Source organism: Mirounga leonina, unplaced genomic scaffold (assembly GCF_011800145.1).
Source record: "Mirounga leonina isolate KUSES-001 unplaced genomic scaffold, KU_Mleo_1.0 Mir_239, whole genome shotgun sequence".
Classification (NCBI taxonomy): Eukaryota; Metazoa; Chordata; class Mammalia; order Carnivora; family Phocidae; genus Mirounga; species Mirounga leonina.
In genome coordinates this window covers 2833447-2855463 of record NW_023270624.1, presented here as the reverse complement: position 1 = coordinate 2855463, position 22017 = coordinate 2833447, and the positions used below count along the sequence as shown (strand labels likewise).

The following is a 22017-nucleotide window of genomic DNA, read 5'->3' as shown; positions in this document are numbered from 1 at the left end:
AGTTTGTGGTGTGGTTTAGACAAAATATGAGGTAATGCAATATAACATAATAACACATAATATTCCTGTGTCCTTTGATTAATGTTCAGCTTGAAGCAATTAAGAAAAACATGGAACCATTAAAGGGCTATACAGGCTCTATTTCTCCACTTAATAAACTTAAATACTGCATTGCTCTGTTGATAAATAACAATTCAAAACTGTGTCTCATAAATAGAGACCACCTAGTCTTGATCAGTCCTACTGTGCCCACACTGTTATTCTTCAACTCTGATATGGACTAAACAAAAAGATGATTTTGCTTATGTGAAAGGACTGTGAGAGGTGTAGAATTAAAACACACCAGAATTTGTTAGTGCACATGGACTGTAAAATAGAGTTATGAGCAGAAACTGGGATGGCAAGTGAGACCTAATTATAGAGCCAGTTCCTGTCATTTATTAATAATGGAGGCAAGGGGGGGACAGTGCTAAATGATTACAACACTTCCTTAAGCAACTTCTCTCTTTTTTTAAGATTTTATTTATTTATTTGACAGAGAGAGACACAGTGAGAGAGGAAACACAAGCAGGGGGAGTGGGAGAGGGAGAGGCAGGCTTCCCGTGGAGCAGGGAGACCGATGCGGGGCTCGATCCCAGGACCCTGGGATCATGACCTGAGCCGAAGGCAGCGGCTTAACCAACTGAGCCACCCAAGTGCCCCGCAAATAGGAAGTTCTTGAAGGCAGGGACTTTTTCTTCTTCTTCTTCTTCTTTTTTTTTTTAAGATTTTATTTATTTATTTGACAGAGAGAGACACAGTGAGAGAGGAAACACAAGCAGGGGGAGTGGGAGAGGGAGACGCAGACTTCTGTGGAGCAGGGAGCCCGATGTGGGGCTCGATTCCAGGACCTGGGGATCATGACCTGAGCCGAAGGCAGACGCTTAACAACTGAGCCACCCAGGTGCCCCAGCAACTTCTCTTTTATAAGCTACTGCAAAGAAATTTGATTTCTGGGTTTGAACATAGAATAAACTGCAGGATGGCAGCACATTTCAGTTCCTGCAATGATCCCAGCTGTGTAAGTAGGATTGGGGCTTAACAGCAGTATATGGCCCTAGTAAAGCAGAAAGATAAATAAGAAAACAATTAGATACAGGTAAAAAAAAAAAAAAGGCACCTGGCCCATGGAGTTTCTCAGGCTCTGTAGCTTTCTTGGCACTCCTAATCTCCTAATTTAAAGACTTGTTAATTATATAATTCTGGTCCAACTTGAAAGAGCCAATGAATCTGACATTCTGTGTATAATTCAAGGATGCAGCCCAACTACTTAAAATCATTACCTTGTAGGAAAAAAAATGACCAGAGATCTGTTAGAATTAAATTAATCAGGCTACTGGCGGGGGGGGGGTGGGGCGCTAAGTCTTCTAGGATTAATATAAGCAACCCGAGAAAGCTTTTGTCCTTTTGATGCTTGTCCCCCCCAGATCAGCAATCCATTTACACAGTAACAACAAAGTTTAATAAATCATCCAGGCCAGCACACAATACAGGACTCCTAAACCAACCATCCCCTTTGCAGGAGAGGGAGGGCTAGAGCGGAAAGGAAGATGTTTAAACCCCAAAATAAAAATCACAATCATTTCCTATAAAAATATGTCTCGATTCACTAAGTATCTATTGAATATGTCTCATTAAATCTCTGCCTTCATTTAATTGACATCCTAATGAAGAAAGACAGACAAAAATCAGATAAATTAGTTTGGTGTCAGATGGGGGAAATACTAAGGAGAATAAAAACAAAACAATATTTAGCAAGAGGCCATTTATGGAGCAGAAAGCACTTAGGTAAGAGCCTGAAAGTAGTGAGCGATTGATCTAAGGAATAGAAAATGGTCTGAGGAACAGTCAGTACAAACACACTGGGTTTGAGCATGCCAAGTGTGTTCCAGAAATGAGGAGGCCAGTGTGGCTGGTGGTAAGCGAGCCAAAGAGTTGGTAGGAACAGGGGATGAAGGAGTGTGATAGGTTCCATTTTGAATACACGAAAGATAACATGCTCTATTATTTATGTGAAGTCAAGGCAAAAGATCAGGCAAAACATAAGCTTTAAAGAGAGTTATTAAACTATATGTTGCATGTGGGGGGTGATGGACTATGAAACGTTATAGGAAATCTTTTGGAAAAAGTCCATATTTTTAGCTGAGTGGTAGCCACATGTTCAAACATGTATCAAATTTCATCCATGCTATACTTAAGATGAATTCAGTCAACTCTCCTTTCTACACATATGTTGCACTTCCATAAGAAGCTTGTACAAATACAAGGAGACAACAGCATAATACTGCCATATTATATCTAAGCCATCCCTCACAAAATTAATCCATCTATTTACTGATGATGTTAAAAGATGAAAAATATAACACCCAGTGCTCCATGCAGAACGTGCCCTCTTTAACACAAACAATGAGTCATGGAACACTACATCAAAAACTAATGATGTAATGTATGGGGATTAACATAACAATAAAAATTTTTAAAAAGATGAAAAGTATGCAGCAATATTATGCCATAGACATTTATTTCATTAGTAATTCACTTAAAACATTTTATATAATTTGTTCATCCATAAAAATAATGGTAGGACAAGTTTTCATGAATAATTTAGCAGCAAAAAGCAAAACAAAGCAAAAAAATAATTTAGCCGCATGGAATATGTTGTAATCAGATGTAACATACAATATTTTATGTAACATACAATATTATATATATAATGTATACATTCCTTCCATGTTAGAGAAGTATATATACATTGGTTAAAATAGTTTTGAGTGCATTGAAAAATAAATGATCTTAATTTCAAACATTTTTCACAGTTATTTGCATGATAACATATTCATTACTACTTAACATATTTTAAAACCAAAAAGGCCCTTTTAGGGGCGCCTGAGTGGCTCAGTTGGTTAAGCGTCCCCCTTAGGCACAGGTCACAATTCCAGGATCCTGGGATCAGGCCTGCTTAGGGCTCCTTGCTCAGCAGGCAGCCTGCTTCTCCCTCTCCTCCCTGCTCATGCTCTCTCTCACTATCTCTGTCTCTTTCTCTCAAATAAACAAATAAATAAAATCTTTAAAAAAATAAAAAAATAAAGGACCATTAAACCTTAAGTCCTAAACCACACCCCAAGTTATTAAAGTTTTACTTATCGTTAAAAATATTACAAAACAGATAAAACAATAGTAAAATTCTAAATAGTAAAATTGTAAATAGTAAATATGTAAATAGTAAAAATGATAGTAAAATCATGTTTTAAATTACAGGTTTTGTCAAAATATAAACTTTTAGTAAATTTGGCAGAACCACATGGACATTTTTCATTTTCCAAAACCTCAAACTGAAACATCAAGCACACTTCTCTAAATGACTCTCAGAGATGGGAAGGCCCATGCAAATAGAAAGAAAGGAAGCCAGTGCCTTGATCATTGAAGAGAGTAACAAGAGAATAAAAAAAAAATGATTGTGAAAGTAGGAAATCAAAAATATGCTGCTGTGTAGGTGAAGAAATCCCTTGCAAGACTCTTGCTAAGGAAATGAGAGAGATTAATTTTATACATAGGAAAATAGTCTAAAGATAAAGGAGGAGCCAACCCTCTTTTCTTCAATAGTATTTATTTTTAAAATGTGTTACAAAGTATATCCAAAATTATGTTTGTACATTATAAATGTGATCTCATTTGTCTTAATACCACCCTGCAATGTTAATATTCACAAATACTAAAATTTACAGAGTGGAAAATGAGGCTTGGAGAAATTAATTATCTAAGATTACACAAAAAAATAATGTTTGAGCCTTTTGAAGTAGGCATTTTCACTATACCCTCACCTACTTCTCCAGTAAAACGACCCATACCAGAATATCTCATGGGTACATCAGATTCCAAGAGAGGGAGTAAGAGATGGGCATATTGGTGAGGTACTATTTCCACTACAACTTACCATTATTAGCAATAAGTATTACTTAAGGTACTTCTAACTGATGATTTCTCAATGTCTTCTGTTTACTTGGTGTTTGAATAATCTCATTTCCACTAGTACATGATTCCTTCTACACCTTGGTAGACATAATCTGTATTAGTATCATAGAGTGATATGTTATGTTCAGTGAAAAATCTCATTGAATTCCCAGCAATTCATGAGCCTTCTTGTGACACTTAGTGTATTTCTGAAGTGATAAGCCACATTACACAGTTGAGTTGACTAGCTGCTAAAATTAGATTATATGTGTCTTGGGAAACCTCTTATGTTCTAATGATAAAATGTACTATGTGTGTTATCTACATTTATTTTTTTAAAATCACATCAAGCCAACAATAAACTTTAATATTTCTAGTTTATAAATAAAAATATATGCTCAGAGAAATACTTTTTCCATATGTAGACATGTAAGTGTGGTGATTTAAGCTAGAAGTCCTTGATATTTCCATGACAGTCTTGACCACTCTTCACATGTTATATTCTCTACAGTGAATACATTTATCATGGCATGGGAGAATCAGACCTTCAACTCAGACTTCATCCTACTGGGAATCTTCAATCACAGCCTCACCCACATCTTCCTCTTCTCTCTGGTCTTGGGTGTCTTCACAGTGGCCTTCATTGGAAACACTGTCATGATTCTCCTCATCTACCTGGACACCCAGCTTCACACAGCCATGTACTTCCTCCTCAGCCAACTGTCCCTCATGGACCTCATGCTCATCTGCACCACTGTACCCAAGATGGCTTTCAATTACTTGTCTGGCAGGAAGTCCATCTCTCTGGCTGGTTGTGGAGCCCAGATATTCTTATATGTGTCCCTGCTTGGAGCAGAATGTTTCCTGTTGGCTACAATGGCCTATGACCGTTATGTTGCCATTTGTCACCCATTACGATACTCAGTTTTCATGAACCAGAAAATCTGTTGTGTTATGATTGTTTCTTCCTGGATTGTTGGCTTTCTTGATGGTATAATTGTCATTGCAGTTGCACTGTCTTTCCCATATTGTGGTGCCCGAGAAATACCCCACTTTTTCTGTGATGTCCCTGCCCTTCTCACTCTCTCATGCACTAATACATTGCTATTTGAAAGGTTAATGTTTATTTGCTGTGTAATTATGCTTCTCTTTCCTGTAGCAGTAATCATTGCTTCCTATGTTTGTGTTATTGTGGCTGTCATTCACATGGGGTCTGGGGAGGGTTGCCAAAAAGCTTTTGCCACCTGTTCTTCCCACCTCATGGTGGTAGGAATGTACTATGGAGCAGCCATGTTTGTATACATGCGGCCTGTTTCTGATCGTTCCCCCACCCAGGACAAGATGGTGTCAGCCTTCTATACCATCCTTACTCCCATGCTGAATCCCCTCATCTACAGCCTCCGCAACAAGGAAGTGGCCAGAGCATTCGTGAAGGTGTTGGGGAAGAGCAAGTCTGGAGAGCAAATTGCCTAATAACTTTTTTCTGTCTTCTTTGCTTTATGCTGAAATTGATCTATTCAGCTGGTACAGTTCAGCTCCCAATGTTTACCTATCCTTGTATCAAAAGTTTTATAAAGACGTACACAAGATTTAGAAAGGGAAAAACTGTCAGCATGCTTTTTTGTTCAAATATTATATTTCTTTTGTTATGGAAACTTCAAAGTTTGGCTATAAGTAAATATTTGCTGTAAGATAATATGCACAATGTATAGTCTGTCTTTTGCAATACCAGTTAACAACAGAGAGATATTTCCAGTCACAATACCACATAATACAAACAGGGCACTGATAAACTTTTTTAAATATATGGTAGTTTTACATTTGGCCAATCAAAACATTCTCCAGAGTCCAATATCATACCTTGTTTAGATCAGTTTGTTAAAGTGAAACACTAACTTAATTATATACCAAGTTATAGATTTATAAGATTATTATAAAAATTGATATACTTTATCTAGATAGAGAAAAGATCATCAGATTGATCATTAGGCATATTGAGTCTATCTTGTAATGGACATTGTCCTCCTTCAGGATATCAGAGGATTAGGGAACTCCTACTTTTCCGTAGACATCAGTCTTTTACATGGGAGACTGAAATGTGATTCCTCAAAGTCTGATCTTTTCATGCTTAAATGTCTTGATCATTATAAGGGTGTGTACTATAATTATATGGAAAAGTGATCAATTTTATAAATATAAAAGTTTAGGTTTTCTGAAGTCTGGATAGTTTTTTATAAATCATGTGTCATGTGTGACATCACTATAGATAGTGTAATAATTATATTGATATGAAATGTAGCAGAATTCTGGGGATTCTTTTTGTTTTATGAGCAACAGCCACTATCTGAATTTTAACTCTTTTCTTCAAACTCTGTTGTTTTGAAACTGAATTACTTTTCCTTGTGCATAACAAATGAACACAAACTCAGCAGCTCTAAATAATAACTGTTTATAAAGTCCCAATATATATAGGTAGGAATTCTGGCATGGCTAACCTGAGTATTCTGCTTAAGGTACCACAAGGTGGCAATCCAGGTGTTGGCTGAGGCTGCAGTTACATCTAAGGCTCAGGGTCATCTTTCAAGCTCATACGGCTGTTGAAATAATTCATTTCTCTGCACGTGAAAAACTCATTATCTTACTTCTTCAAGGCCAGCAGGAGAGTCTGTCACCTAAGGAAAAGCCTAAGTCCTCTTTTAAAGGTCTACCAACTGGTTAAGACAAGCAACTCAAGATAAGCTACCTTAGATAACTTGAAGTCATTTGATTTGGGATCTTACTTACATTGGTACACTCACTTCACTCTCTCCTTATAGAATAACGTAATCATAGGGGCAATGCCAGGAGAAATAAATCATGGGGAAAGTTTAGGATTCTGTCTACCACACACACCCACAAAACTTTCACTCTTATTTATAAAAGGCAAAATAAGGTAGTTACAATAACTCTTCCTGTCAGTGATGTGAGAACTTTGATTATGTCCTAATGATTGACCAAATTATTTAACTTTTAGTAATTCTTTTATGGAGTCCAGGGTAGGGGTGTGTGTGGTAAGAATAAAAGGCTAAGAATGGAAAAGTACCTGGTGTTGAGTCAGAGTAGGGAAAATTGTCTTAAAGTTTTTCCCCTTTTCCCTGCTGTAAGGAGGTCTTGGAAGAGCCACCTGAAGAGGACCTCTGATAAATAGAATTAGCAATTAAAGTGCCACCACAGCTAGGAAAGGAAATATATAAGAGCATGACCAGCCAATGAGTCCTGAGTCCTTGACTGCAACTCCCACTAGTCTGCAATGCATTGGCTGTGCATCAAGTCTGTAGTGAGGAGGGCAGCTTTTTCTCTTTAATGTGTTTAGTATATACATTTCCCTCAAATACACATTTGCTATTATTAAGGAAATATTTCACATCACATATCATTAACTGATTTGGGAGTTAGTTAAAGATAGGGCAGGAAAGGGGTACTCTATCTACTGTAAATTGGGAAGATATTAAGGGTGATTATCCAGAGTACCATTTATCACTTCATTTTTCCCACTAATGTTTTATTTATTTTTATTTAAAAACAAGGCAACTAATGAATTGTTGAACACTGCATCAAAAACTAATGATGTATTATATGTTGGCTAATTGAACATAATAAAAATTAAATTAAAATTAAAAAATACAAACAAGGCTACTAGGAAGAATATAATACGATCTATAACCATACATTCTCCTAAGACTAAAAAAGTAAATAAATAAAATTTTGTGTATTCAGACTAACCCTACAAAGTTTGGTAGGGATATGAGTTGGAGGTTTCCATTACAGTAAAATCCTCATGAGCATCATGTAGATTTCTAATTTACACAGAGTTTAAAGGTAACATTTTTATGCCTTAGTTTTTCTTGTAAAATGTGTATGCAGTATTGTGGAAAGGTAAGTGTTTTTTGTTCCTTGGTGGAACTGTGAGTTGCTTTATTCTTTCATGAAGGCACTTTAACCTTACTCATCTAGATGTATAATTTTATGTAGCTTTGAACAAATATGTTCCAAGTTAAAATGTTATCTTTAATAATCAGCAGTCAAATATTGATACACAAGTAAAGAAAGGAGAAAAAGTTTAAAGAATATATATGATCAATTATAGAAGGGTTAAAGAAATACTACATAAACATCTACCTTTATCATCAATTTCATATTTACATTGTGTAACTCATAATTCCTAAATAATAAAATCTGTGCATCTGGCAGTAATTGGTTTTGACTCTTTTTCCAATTAAAAAATACAGAAATCTTGGGGTGCCTGGGTGGTTCAGTTGGTTAAGCGTCTGCCTTCAGTTCAGGCCATGATCTCAGGGTCCTGGGACTGAGCCCCACATCAGGCTCCCTGCTCAGTGGGGAGTCTACTTCTCCCTCTCCTTCTGCTGCTCCCCCTGCTTGTGCTCTCTTGCTTTCTCTGTCAAATAAATATAAATCTTTAAAAAAATAAAATAAATAAATACAGAAATATTACAATTCTTCATGGCTATTTCAGTCATTACTAGATATTTAGGTACTATTTCCCCAAAGCCCTTGTCAATAAATGGGATGACCTACCCACTTTTTTCACTTACAGATATTTGGGAAGTAAAAATATGGTTGGACCACACCATATTGCTTCTAATGATTTCCATACTTTGGTTTTGTTAGAAAATCACTTTTGTATACTGGGTAAAATATCTTTTCTCATCATTGAACATATATATTAACTAAATGATTTAAATATCAATGACTTCCTTTAATTCTATGTCCGCTGAAATGATTTCTTATGGTGATTGGTTTTCTTACTTCATTTGCTCCCTTTTTCCTTCCCTCACCCTTTTTTATATCAATTCTGTAACTGCTTATTGGAGGCTTTCAGTCAGGCAATGATGCATGGAGGTAAGTGATACAAAAAGAGTTTACTGGTGATTTTCAAGAGATACATTGTCTAGAGTTGGCATACATTCTGGATGTAAAAGACAGCTGTATTTAGTTGGTGAGAAGAAATTAAAATAAAAAGGAGCATATGAACATCTTAGTAAATGTAGACAACCTATGGAATGTGGGCAGATATTTGCAAATATCTTATCAGATAAGAGGCTAAAATCTATAAAGAATTTATCAAACTCAACTCCCAAAAAACAAAAAATACAGTCAAGATATGGGCAAAAGACATGAACAGACATTTCTTCAAAGAAAACATACAAATGGCCAACAGACACATGAAAAAAATGTTCAACATCACTTGGCATCAGAGAAATAAAAATCAAAACCACAATGAGATACCACCTCACACTAGTCAGAATAGCTAAAATGAACAACTTATGTTGATAGATGTTGACAAGGATGTGGAGAAAGTGGAATCCTCCTACATTGTTGGTGGGAATGCAAGCTGGGGCAGCCACTCTGGAAAACAATATGGAGGTTCCTCAAAAAGTTAAAAATAGAACTACTCTACAACCCAGCAACTGCACTACTAGGTATTTATCCAAAGGATACAAACATAATGAATTGAAGCACCTGTTTAAAGCAGCAATGTCTGCAAAAGTCAAAACATGGAAAGAACTCAGATGTCCATCGACAGATGAATGGATAAAGAAGCAGTGGTATATGTAATGGAATATTGTATGTAATGGAATGTTTCTCATTACAAATATGTAATAGAATATTTCTCAGCCATCAAAAAGAATGAAATCTTGTCATCTGCGATGATTTGGATGGAACTAGAAGGTATTATGTTAAGCAAAATAAGTCAGTCAGAGAAAGACAAAAAATATGATTTCACTCATATGTAGAATTTAAAAAACAAAACAGATGAACATAGGAGAAGGGAAAGAAAAATAAAATAAGATGTAAATTGAAAGGGACTCTAGGAAACAAACTGAGGGTTGCTGGAGGGGGGTGAGTTGGGGGAAGGGATAATTGGGTGATGGGGATTAAGGAGGACACTTGATGTAATGAACACTAGGTGTTATATGCAACTGATGAATCACTAAATTCTACTTCTGAAACTAACTTTTTTAAAAGGGAGAAAGGAAGAATTAGGAGGAGGAAGGAGAGAATGAGGAGGAAATAGAGGAGGAATTGATAGAGGCTAATCTTGGAGCTCCATATAGAGACAAAGTGAAGAACGTAATGACTTTATTTTCAGACGAATCATGTTTGAATTTTGGTAGGCACAAAAGAAAAAACTGCTTAAAATATGTAGCTGAAAATACAATAAGCTTCAGGTTAAAATTTAAGGTCAGTTGTTTAAATTTAGAAAACATTGTGAAAAATAATGAGAAGATTAAAAAGGGTCACAAATTAAGGAAAAAATGTCTATTACACTGTTGAAGATCAATATTACATGGAAGAACTTTGATTAAAAGCTATACATATATGTATAAGCTCATTATATATAATATATTTATGTGTATATTATATATATAATTGCCTCAGAAGCATAAAGACTTTAGAGTATATACAAAAACACTACATCAAAAGCTAATGATGTACTGTATGGTGACTAACATAATAAAATAAATTTAAATTAAATTAAAAAAATAAAGTCGATACTGCACCCCCCCAAAAAAGAGCATATAAAAAAACAGAAATATATAAGGTGTTGGTATAGGATTAAGAAAAATTGACTTTAGGATGTAAGTGCATTCTTCTGTGTTATGCAACTAAGAGAGGAAAGATCTATATGAAAACTTGACCTTGCATATGCAATTAAATTATTTACCTCTTATTATCTCAACTGTATAATTAGGATAATGAAATAATAATAACAACCCTCTTATCTACTTTACAGGTCTATCATGAAAAAAAATATGTAACACTTAGCACCATAATATATTTTCATGTTTTATTTTCACAATTTAAAAAAATGCCAACAATCATGGTATGCTTAGTTACCTAATCCTATTCTTAGTCATTGAATGTGGGTTTTTACCTTATCAAAATTGTTAGTCGTTCAAAATCAATGACTGTGAGCTGATCTTTATATCTTGGCCAGAAAAGAAGCTCTAAATTGTTTATTGAGTATTTGATATTTGAAAAATAATAGTGGCTTAAAACACTCATTTCATATATGATATAAATGCAAAGCTTTCAGTGAAACAATCATCAGACTTTAAAATACAATTTTAAAAATTGTTTTCTGCTCAATTCTACACATGACAAACCTAGTTATAGCTTTACTCATGAATTGCCTCTACTCAAATAATATGGAAGGTATTAAGACCATAATCTTATATTAAAGGACTGAAATGTAGATGGTGTGGAAAATGAAAAGGAAGAGTTCTTTTTTGAAGTTCCTCTTACCCATATGCTTGATAAAGTCTCAGAAATAGTTGATGGTGGTGCAGCTCTTAATTAAGTATAGATTCGGGGATTGGGGAAAAGATGGCAGAGGAGTAGGGGACCCTATTCCAACTGGTCCCCAGAATTGAGCTGGATATCTACCAGACCACTCTGAGCACCCATGAAATAAGCCTGATATGTAAGAAAATCTGGATCTCTACAAACAGAATATCACAGACGGTTGGTTTCCAGGTATGAAGTGGGGAGCCCTGATTCTGTGGGCAGATATAGGAGGATAAATGGCAGCAGGAGGGAGCCTGGCCTGGGGATCTTACACCACTGGTGAGCAATAGCCTCCCACACCAGGGACAGGCACAGACCGCAGACAGGTAGCAGTGGGGAGAGAACTTTAGGGCAGCCCCCAGGACTGAAACCTGGAGCGGCAGGGGCAGCTGGCAGTTTTAGAAGCACAAAGGACAGAGACGTGCCCCGACCTGGAGGTGAGGACTGGGAGCACTGTGGAGGGGCACACAACCCAGGACCCTGCAGTTAAAAGCAGCACAGACAGAGATGGAGATAGTGTGGCCTGGAGAGCTCACTGAAAAACAGACTGTGACCTCTCTACTCTGAGGAAGAGGATTGGAAACAGTCTTTTCTGCTCTGACTCTTGAAAGAGACACAGAAAGCAGCCAGGGAAAGCCGACAGAGAACAAAAGCCCCAAAAAACTGGTTCCCACTGACCCCATCCCCCACCACAGGGGGGCAGGACAAATCTGCCCAAACAGGGTTGCCTACACAACAGTGCAGCAAGCCCCTCCCCCAGAAGACAGGCTGGGAGAACAAGAGGCCAGCAACCTTAAGGTGCCTAGAAAACAGGTGCATCTTGCTTGGGTTGTGGTCAATAATTTGGACTCTATACATTCCCTCAAGCACCCATCAATAGAATGACTAGGAGGAGGAACCCCCAAAATAGGAAAGACTCAGAGATTATGACTTATGCTGAAGATTTACAAATGGATGCAGATATAACCAAGATGTCGAAGATGGAATTCAGGCTAGCAATTGTGAAGGCAATAGGTAGAATGGAGAAATCAATCAATGCAACATAGAGTGTCTAAGAGCAGAAATGAAAGCTGAATTGGCAGACCTTAAAAATGCTATCAATGAGATCCAATCTAATCTAGATAATCTAACAGCTAGGGTAACTGAGGCAGAAGAATGAATCAGTGACCTGGAAGACAATTTAATACATAAAAAAGGAAAAGAGGAGGCCAGGGAAAAACTCAGAATCCATGAAAATAGAATCAGAGAAATAAGTGACACCATGAAGTGTTCCAATGTCAGAATTCTTGGAATCCCAGAGGGAGTGGAGAGAGAGAGAGGACTAGAAGATACATTTGAACAAATAATAGCTGAGAACTTCCCTAATCTGTGGAATGAAACAAACATTACTGTCCTAGAGGCAGAGAAGACCCCTCCAAGATCAAGGAAAACAGGCCAACACCCGTGTAATAGTAAAATTCGCAAATCTTAGAACCAAGGAAACCATCTTAAGGGCAGTTAAGGGAAAGAGATTCTTTACGGACAGAGGGAGGAACATCAGAATAACGTCAGACCTATCCATATAGACCTGGCAAGCCAGAAAAGCCTGGCAAGACATATTCACATGCAGCCAAGAATGCTGTATTCGGTAAGGCTGTCATTTAGAATGGATGGAGAGATTCAGAGCTTCCAAGACCAGCAGAAACTGAAAGAATATGTGACCACTAAGCCCGGCCCTGCAAGAAATATAAGGGGGGTTCTATAAAAGGAGAAAGACACCAAGAGTGATATACAACAGAAATTTAGAGGGACAATCTATAAAAACAAGATCTTCACAGGCAACACGCTGACAATTAATTCATATTTTTCAATAATCACGCTGAATGTGAATAGCCTAAATGCTCCCATAAAACGGCACAGGGTTGCAGATTGGATAAAAAGACAGGATCCATCCATATGCTGTTTACAAGAGACTCATTTTGAACCTAAAGATACATCCAGACAGAAAGTGAAGGGATGGAGATCTATCTTCCATGCCAGCGGACCTCAAAAGAAAGCTGGGGTAGCAATTCTTAGACAAATTAGACTTTAAACTAAAGTCTGTAGTTAGAGACACAGAAGGACACTATATCATTCTTAAAGGGTCTATCCAACAGGAAGATATAACAATTGTAAATATCTATGCCCCCAACATGGGAGCAGCCATCTGCATATAAGCCAACTGTTAACTAAAATGAAGAGTTATATTGATAACAATACATTAATTGTAGGAGACCTCAATACTCCACTCTCAGCAATGGACAGATCATCTAAGCAGAAAATCAACAAAGAAACAAAGAGTTTTGAATGATACACTGGACCATATGGACCTCATAGATATATACAGAACATTCCACCTTAAAACAACAGAATACTCATTCTTCTCAAGTGCACATGGAACTTTCTCCAGAATAGATCACATACTGGGTCACAAAACAGGTCTCAACCAATACCAAAAGACTGAGATTATTCCCTGCATATTCTCAGACCACAGTGCTTTACAACTGGAACTCAATCACAAGAAAAAATTTGGCAGAAATTCAAACACTTGGAAACTAAAGACCATTCTGCTCAAGAATGTTTGGGTCAACCAGGAAATCAAAGAAGAATTTAAACAATTCATGGAAATCAATGAGAATGAAAACACATCAGTCCAAAACCTATGGGATACTGCAAAGGCGGTCCTAAGGGGGAAATACATAGCCAACCAAGCCTCACTCAAAAAAAAAATAGAAAAATCCCAAATTCACAAACTAATTCTACACCTTAAAGAATTATACAAAAGGAAACAAACGATGTCTAAGCCACACATTAGAAGAGAAATAATTAAGATTAGAGCAGAGATCAAAGAATAGGAAACCAGAAACACAGTAGATCAGATCAATGAAACTAGAAGTTGGTTCTTTGAAAGAATTAATCAGATTGATAAAACACTGGCCAGACTTATCCAAAAGAAAAGAGAAAGGACCCAAATTAATAAAATTATGAATGAAAGGGGAGAGATCACGACTAACACCAAGGATATAGAAACAATAATTAGAAATTATTATCAACAACTATATGCCAATAAACTGAGCAATCTGGATGAAATGGAGGTCTTCCTGGAAACCTATAAGCTGCCAAGACTGAAACAGGAAGAAATTGACAACCTGAATAGGCCAATAACCAGTAAGGAGATGGAAGCAGTGATCAAAAACCTCCCAAAAAACAAGAGTCCAGGGCCTGATGGATTCCCTGGGGAATTCTACCAAACAGTCAAAGAAGAAATAATACCTATTCTACTGAAGCTGTTTCAAAAAATAGAAACAGAAGGAAAACTTCCAAACTCATTCTATGAGGCCAGAATTACCTTAATACCCAAACCAGGCAAAGACCCCTTCAAAAAGGAGTATTTCAGACTGTTATCCCTGATGAATATGGATTCCAAAATCCTCAATAAAATCCTAGCTAATAGGATCCAATAATATATTAAAAGGATCATCCACCATGACCAAGTGGGATTTATCCCTGGGATGCAAGGGTGGTTCAACATTTGCAAATCAATCAATGTGATAGAACACATTAATAAGAGGAGGGAGAAGAACCATATGGTCCTCTCAATTGATGCAGAAAAAGCATTTGACAAAATACATCATCCTTTCCTGATTAAAACTCCTCAGAGTATAGGGATAGAGGGAACATTCCTCAAGTTCATAAAATCCATCTATGAAAAACCCACAGTGAATATCATCCTCAGTGTGGAAAAGCTGAGAGCCTTTCCCTTAAGTACAGGAACACATCAAGAATGCCCACTCTCGCCACTATTGTTCAACATAATACTAGAAGTCCTGGAACAGCAATCAGACAACAAAAAGAAATAAACGGTATTCAAATTGGCAAAAAGAAGTCAAACTCTCTCTTTTTGAAGATGACATGATAATTTATGTGGAAAACCCAAAAGACTCCACCCCCAAATTACTAGAACTCATACAGCAATTCAGTAATGTTGCAGGATACAAAATCAATGCACAGAAATCAGTTGCTTTCTTATACACCAACAATGCAACTGTAGAAAGAGAAATTAGAGAAACGATTCCATTTACAATAACACCAAAAAAAACATAAGATACCTCAGCATAAACCTAACAAAAGAGGTAAAGGATCTATACTCTAGGAACTACAGAACACTCATGAAAGAAATTGAAGAAGACTCAAAAAGATGGAAAAACATTCCATGTTCATGGATCAGAAGAATAAACATTGTTAAAATGTCTATGCTACCCAGAGCAATCTATACCTTCAATGCCATCCTGATCAAAATTCCAAAGACATTTTTCAAAGTGCTGGAACAAACAATCCTAAAATTTATATGGGATCAGAAAAGACCCTGAATCACCAAGGAAATGTTGAAAAAGAAAAACAAAGCTGGGGACATCACGTTGCCCAATTTCAAGCTATATTACAAAGCTGTGATCACCAACAGAGCATGGTACTGGCACAAAAACAGACATATAGACCAATGGAGCAGAATGAGAACCCAGATATGGGCCCTCAACCCTATGGTCAAATAGTCTTTGACAAAGCAGGAAAAAATATGCAATGGAAAAAAGACCATCTCTTCAATAAATGGTGCTGGGCAAATTTGACATACACATGCAGAAGAAATAAACTCGATCATTCTCTAACACCATACACAAAGATAAATTCAAAATGGATGAAAGACCTCAATGTGAGACAGGAATCCATCCAAATCCTTGAGGAGAACATAGGCTTTGACATCGCCCACAGCAAGTTCTTTCAAGATACATCTCCAAAAGCTAGTGGAACAAAAGAAAAAATGAACTTTTGGACTTCATCAAGATAAAAAGCTTCTGCACAGCAAAGGAAACAGTCAACAAAACAAAGAGGCAACCCACAGAATGGGAGAAGATATTTGCAAATGACACTACAGATAAAGGGCTGGTATCTATAAAGATCTATAAAGAACTTCTCAAACTCAACACCCAAAAAACAAAGAATCAAGTCAAAAAATGGGTAGAAGATATGAAAAGACACTTCTCTGAAGAAGACATACAAATGGCTAACAGACACATGAAAAAATGTTCATCATCATTAGCCATCAGGGAAATTCAAATCAAAACCATATTGGGATACCACCTTACCCCAGTTAGAATAGCAAAAACGGACAGGGAAAGAAACAACAAATGTTGGAGAGGCTGTCGAGAAAGGGGAACCCTCTTATATTGTTGGTGGGAATGCAAGTTGGGACAGCCACTTTGGAAAACAGTGTGGATGTTCCTCAGAAAATTAAAAATAGAGCTACCCTATGACCCAGCAATTGCACTCCTGGGTATTTACCTCAAAGACACAGATGTACTGAAAAGAAGGGCCATATGCACCCCAATGTTCATAGCAACAATGTCCACAATAGCTGAACTGTGGAGAGAGCCGAGATGCCCTTCAACAGATGAATGGATAAAGAAGATGTGGTCCATATATACAATGGAATATTACTTAGCCATCAGAAAGGATGAATACCCAACTATTACATCCGCATGGGTGGGACTGGAGGAGATTATGCTAACTGAAATAAGTCAAGTAGAGAAAGTCAATTATCCTATGGTTTCACTTATTTCTGGAACATAAGGACTAGCACAGAGGACATTAGGAGAAGGAAGGGAAAAATGAAGGGGGGTAAATAGGAAGGACAGATGAACAATGAGAGACTATGGACTCTGAGAAACAAACAGGGTTTGAGAGGGGAGGTGGGGAGGAGGGATTGGTTAGCCTGGTGATGGGTATTAAGGAGGGCACGTACTACATGGAGCCCTGGGTGTTATCCGAAAACAATGGATCATGGATCACCACATCAAACACTAATGATGTATTGTATGGTGATTAACATAACATAATAAAATAAATAAATAAATAAACATAAACTCTTGATTAAAAAAAATTAAATAGAGGTTCTAAGGTAGACTAATGAAACAGGGTAGCATATGGTAAAATAAAACATAAAAATACAGAATATAAAATTTATTAGAAAGAAATACAAAGGGACACCTGTGTGACTTAGTCAATTAAGTGTCTGACTCTTCATTTCAGCTCAGGTCATGATATTAGGGTGTTGAGATCCAGCCCAACATTGGGCTCCATGCTCAGTAAGGAGTCTGCTTGAGATTCTCTCTCTCCTTCACCCTCTGCTCCTCCCCCATGCACACTTTCTCTCTAAATGAATAAAATATATCAATAATAATATAAATAAATAAAATATATAACTAAATAAAAATAAATCTTAAAAAAGAAGGAAATACAATGGACAAGGGAAAGCAGAATTTGCTCTTCTAAAGAACTAATGGTGGGACTAATAACCACAAGTAATATTAGGTAAATTAATATTTATACTTTATAGTGTAACTAAATATGGTATGAAACTTATCATTCTTAACAAATATATCCCAAATGCATTCTATCCATTTATTCTCCCCTAAAATGACAAACTCTGACCAAGCCCACCCTCAAAGTAAAGGCTTCCTCCACTTAACAATTTCAGATCTAGTATGTGAGATTCAGGGAGCTTTAGCTGATCTCTAAAGCAAGGTCATGGCACTTCTCTCAAATTCTTACAACTATCTATAGTTATCCTATAAATTCTAAGGACAAAATCCCTTATAGCTTAATTCAATTTACTAAATTAGTATACATTTTAATTGGTCATACTGTTTACTTAAGTATGAATCAGGGAGGAATTATGTAGATTTAGTTGATTTATAACCTTGGCACAGCACTCATTAAATATGATTTATCGATAATTTTAAATTACCAAGGGTATCAAACTACAGGAAGTTTTCTGTTGTGTTTTTTTTAAGATTTTATTTATTTAAGAGAGAGAGAAAGAGAACACAGAGGGAGAGGGACAGGGAAAAGCAGACTCCCCACTGAGTAGAGAGCCTGATGTGAGACTCAATCCCAGGACACTGAGATTATGAACTGAGCTGAAGGCAGACACTTAACTGACTGAGCCACCCAGGCACTCCTGGGTTTAAGCAGTTTGAAGATAACATGGGATTGTTCCAAGTCTTCAGGAACCCACATATACTGCAATTGTAACATAAACCACAATTTGGGGGCACCCGGGTGGCTCAGTAGTTAAGCGTCTATCTTCAGCTCAGGTCATGATATCAGGGTCCTAGGATCAAACCCCACATAGGGCTCCCTGCTCAGCAGGAAGCCTGATTCTCCCTCTCCCTCTCCCACTCCCCCAGCTTGTGTTCCCTCTCTCACTGTGTCTCTCTCTGTCAAATAAATAAAAAATTATTTAAAAAATAAATAAATAAAATAAACCACAACAGTTTTGAGGGAAAAAATTAACTAATTCTAAGATTAATATGGAAAATAAAGTACAATCATATTTAATAAAACTTTAGAAAGAATAATGGCAAAGGATGAAATAATCAGTGACATAATGTTTTTAACCATAGGAATAAAACCCAAAACTTTAATTAAAAAAAAAAAATTAAAAAGGGCACTTGGGTGGCTCAGTCAATTAAGCGTCTGTTTTGGCTCAGGTCATGATCCCAGGGTCGTGGGATTGAGTCCCACATTGGGCTCCCTGCCTAGCTGTGAGTCTGCTTCTCCTTCTACCCTTCCCCTCTGCTTGTGATCTCTCTCTCTCTCTCCCTCTCTATCTCAAATAAATAATAAATATATAAATAATCTTAAATAAAAACAAATTTTAAAAATTTAGAAAGATGATACTACCCAAGATATGATTCTATAAAAATTGGTCGTATGTATAAAAAAGTGAAATTATATTTCTATTATCTTTTTTCTAATTAATAATTTATTTTTAAATGAAATTCCTTGAAAAGGAAATATAAATACCAATAAATACTAAATACATGAGACAACTACACAAATCAGTAAAGAAAATGCCTGTCAGTGTAAGAGTGAGGAACCATTTCTCATGAAATAGGTTTACAAAAGTGTTTTTTGTTAGTTTTTTTAATTTAAATTCAATTAGGCCATCATTAGTTTCAGATGTAGTGTTGAATGATTCATCAGTCTTATATAACACCCTGTTCTCATCACATCACATGCCCTCCTTAAGGCCCATCTCCCAGTTATCCCAACCCTCCACCCACCTCCCCTCCCACAACCCTCAGTTTGTTTCCCAGAGTCAAGAGTCTCTCATGGTTTGTCTCCCTCTTCCCATTTAGTCTCCCTCCCTTCCCCTATGAGCCTCTGTGCTATTCCTTATATTCCACATATGAATGAATCTGTAAGGTAATTGTCTTTCTCTGATTGACTTTACAAAGGTTTTTTATTTTTAAATCAAGCAATATGAAATGATTTTGAGAACATGATGAAATAAATTGCACTTTCTATTTACATAGCTATTGAGTACATAAAATAGTCCATTAATTCTTACACACAATTAGGAGGATCATGAAAACACAGACATTTCCCTTCTAAAATATTGTTCCTACATAGCAATTAAGAAGGAATGCCTTTAAAATTATGGAGATGACTTACAAGCTCAAATAGCTTTTTAGAAGGCAGTAAATTCACTGAAAGATAAAAGTTCAGAATATGGGGGGGCAGAGCAAGATGGCAGAGGAGTAGGAGACCTGGATTTCATCTCCTCTCAGGGATTCAGTTGGATAGGGATCAAACCATTCTGAACACCTACAAACTCAACAGGAGATCGAAGAAGAGAATAACAAGAACTCTCTCATCAGAAAAGCGACCACTTTCTGGAAAGTAGGACGTGTGGAGAAGTGAATCCGAGGCGATATTCCGGAGGATAGATGGCGGGGGAGGGGCCTCTGTCGGACGCTTCTGGCAACTGATAGAGCCACGGAACACAAAATCGGAACTTTTAAAAGTCTGCTCCGCTAAGGGACGTCACTCTGGTGGCTAACTGAGGGGTGGAACCCTCCGGGACAGTGTGGTCTCAGGACCCTCGGAGTCACAGAAAGACCGGGGGTGCCTGAGTGTGGCAGAGCTCCCAGGTATGGGAGCAGGGAAGCTGGCTGCAGAGGCGGAGCCCAGGCGTGGACTCTCAGCTCAGGGTTGCCATGAACCATGATCTGCAGCACAGTCGGGCCATTGCTTCTCCAGCAGGGACCCAACAAACGGCAGATCCAGGGAGACTCACCTTCCTTGCCCGGGAGGAGCCACGCGGGAGTGCACCGCAGGGATCTGCTGGGTTTGGAGACTCCACACGGGGTCGGGCGCCGGAGTTAGAAACGCGCGGTCACAGGCCGGGTGAGCATGGAGTGCGGCCGGAGACGGGGGAGACAGGAGTGACTGACGGCTTTTCTCTGGGGGCGCACTGAGGAGCAGGGCCCCGAGTTCTCGGGTCCTCGGGGCAGAGATTGGGAGGCCGCCATTTTCACTCTCCGCCTACAAAGCTGTATGGAAAGCTCTCAGGGAACAAAAGCCCCGGAGAGCAAACCCGAGCAGATTACTTAGGCGGGAGGGGGCAAGGGCGGGGCAATTCTGCCTCCGGCAAAGACATTTGGAAACCACTGTAACAGGCCCCTTACCCAGAAGATCAGCGAGAACAGCCAGCCAAGACCAAGTTTACTGATCAATGAGACGGCAGAACTCCAGCGCTAGGGGAATACTGCACATAGAATCCATGGCTTTTTTACCATGATTCTTTAGTCTTTCAAAGTTAATTTTTTTAACTGTCTTTTATTTTTTTTTTGAATTTTTCTTTTTCCCTTTTTCAACCAACATCTTATCAATCCCTTTTTTAAAAAAACATTTTTGTTTTTCATTTTTAGAGTCATATTCTATGCCTTCATAATAGTTACCCGTATTTTTGGCATGTATATATAAGTTGTTCTCTCTTTAAAATTTTGAGATAGTTTCTTCTAACAGATTAAAATATACCCTAAATCTCTAGTATATGGTTTTTTGTACTCCCCTGCCTGATCACATTCTCTCCCTTTTTTTTTCTTTTTTCTTTTTTTAAATCCTCTTCTTTCTTTTTTCAAACAACTTCTTATCAAGTCCTTTTATAAATTTTTTTATAATTCCCATCTTTAGAGTCATATTCCATCCCTTCATCATATCAACCCTTATTTTTGTACATATATCAGTTTTCTTTCTTTAAAATTTTGGGAGGCACTTTCTTCTAAAAGACCAAAATACACCCCAAATCTAGTGTGTGAAACTGATCTATACACCAGCCTGATCATATTTGATCACAATCTGGTTTTTTTGGTTCTTGTTGTTTTGTTTTGTTTGCTTTTATCTTTATCTTTGTCTTTTTCTTTTTTCTCTCTTTCCGTTTCTTTTTCCACTGCTTCAGGTCTTTTCTGATTGGTTTAGAGTATAATTTCTGGGGACGTTGTTACTCTGCTAGCATTCTGTTCTCTCATTAATCTATTCTCCTCTGCACAAAATGACAAGACGGAAAAAATCACCTCAACAAAAAGAACAAGAGGTAGTACCGACTGCCAGGGACCTACTCAATATGGACATTAGTACGATGTCAGATCTAGAGTTCAGAATCATCACTTTAAAGATACTAGCTGGGCTTGAAAAAAATATGGAAGTTATTAGAGAAACCCTTTCTGGAGAGGTAAAAGAACTAAAATCTAACCAAGTAGAAATCAAAAAGGCTATTAATGAGGTGAAATCAAAACTGGGGGCACTAACTGCTAG

At 37.3% G+C, this 22017-nt stretch overlaps 1 protein-coding gene across 1 annotated transcript; it reads left to right on the top strand.

Annotated features, from left to right (window-relative positions):
- Positions 1–4515: 4515 nt before the first annotated feature.
- On the top strand, positions 4516–5463 carry LOC118026468 (olfactory receptor 2M3-like). Its single transcript, XM_035029324.1, has one exon. The coding sequence runs from the start codon at positions 4516–4518 to the stop codon at positions 5461–5463; it is 948 nt and encodes a 315-aa protein (XP_034885215.1).
- Positions 5464–22017: the final 16554 nt, after the last annotated feature.

Bases quoted from the DNA above. Each gene is read 5' to 3' on its own strand.
- LOC118026468 (XM_035029324.1), top strand. From the start codon at position 4,516: ATGGCATGGGAGAATCAGACCTTCAACTCAGACTTCATCCTACTGGGA.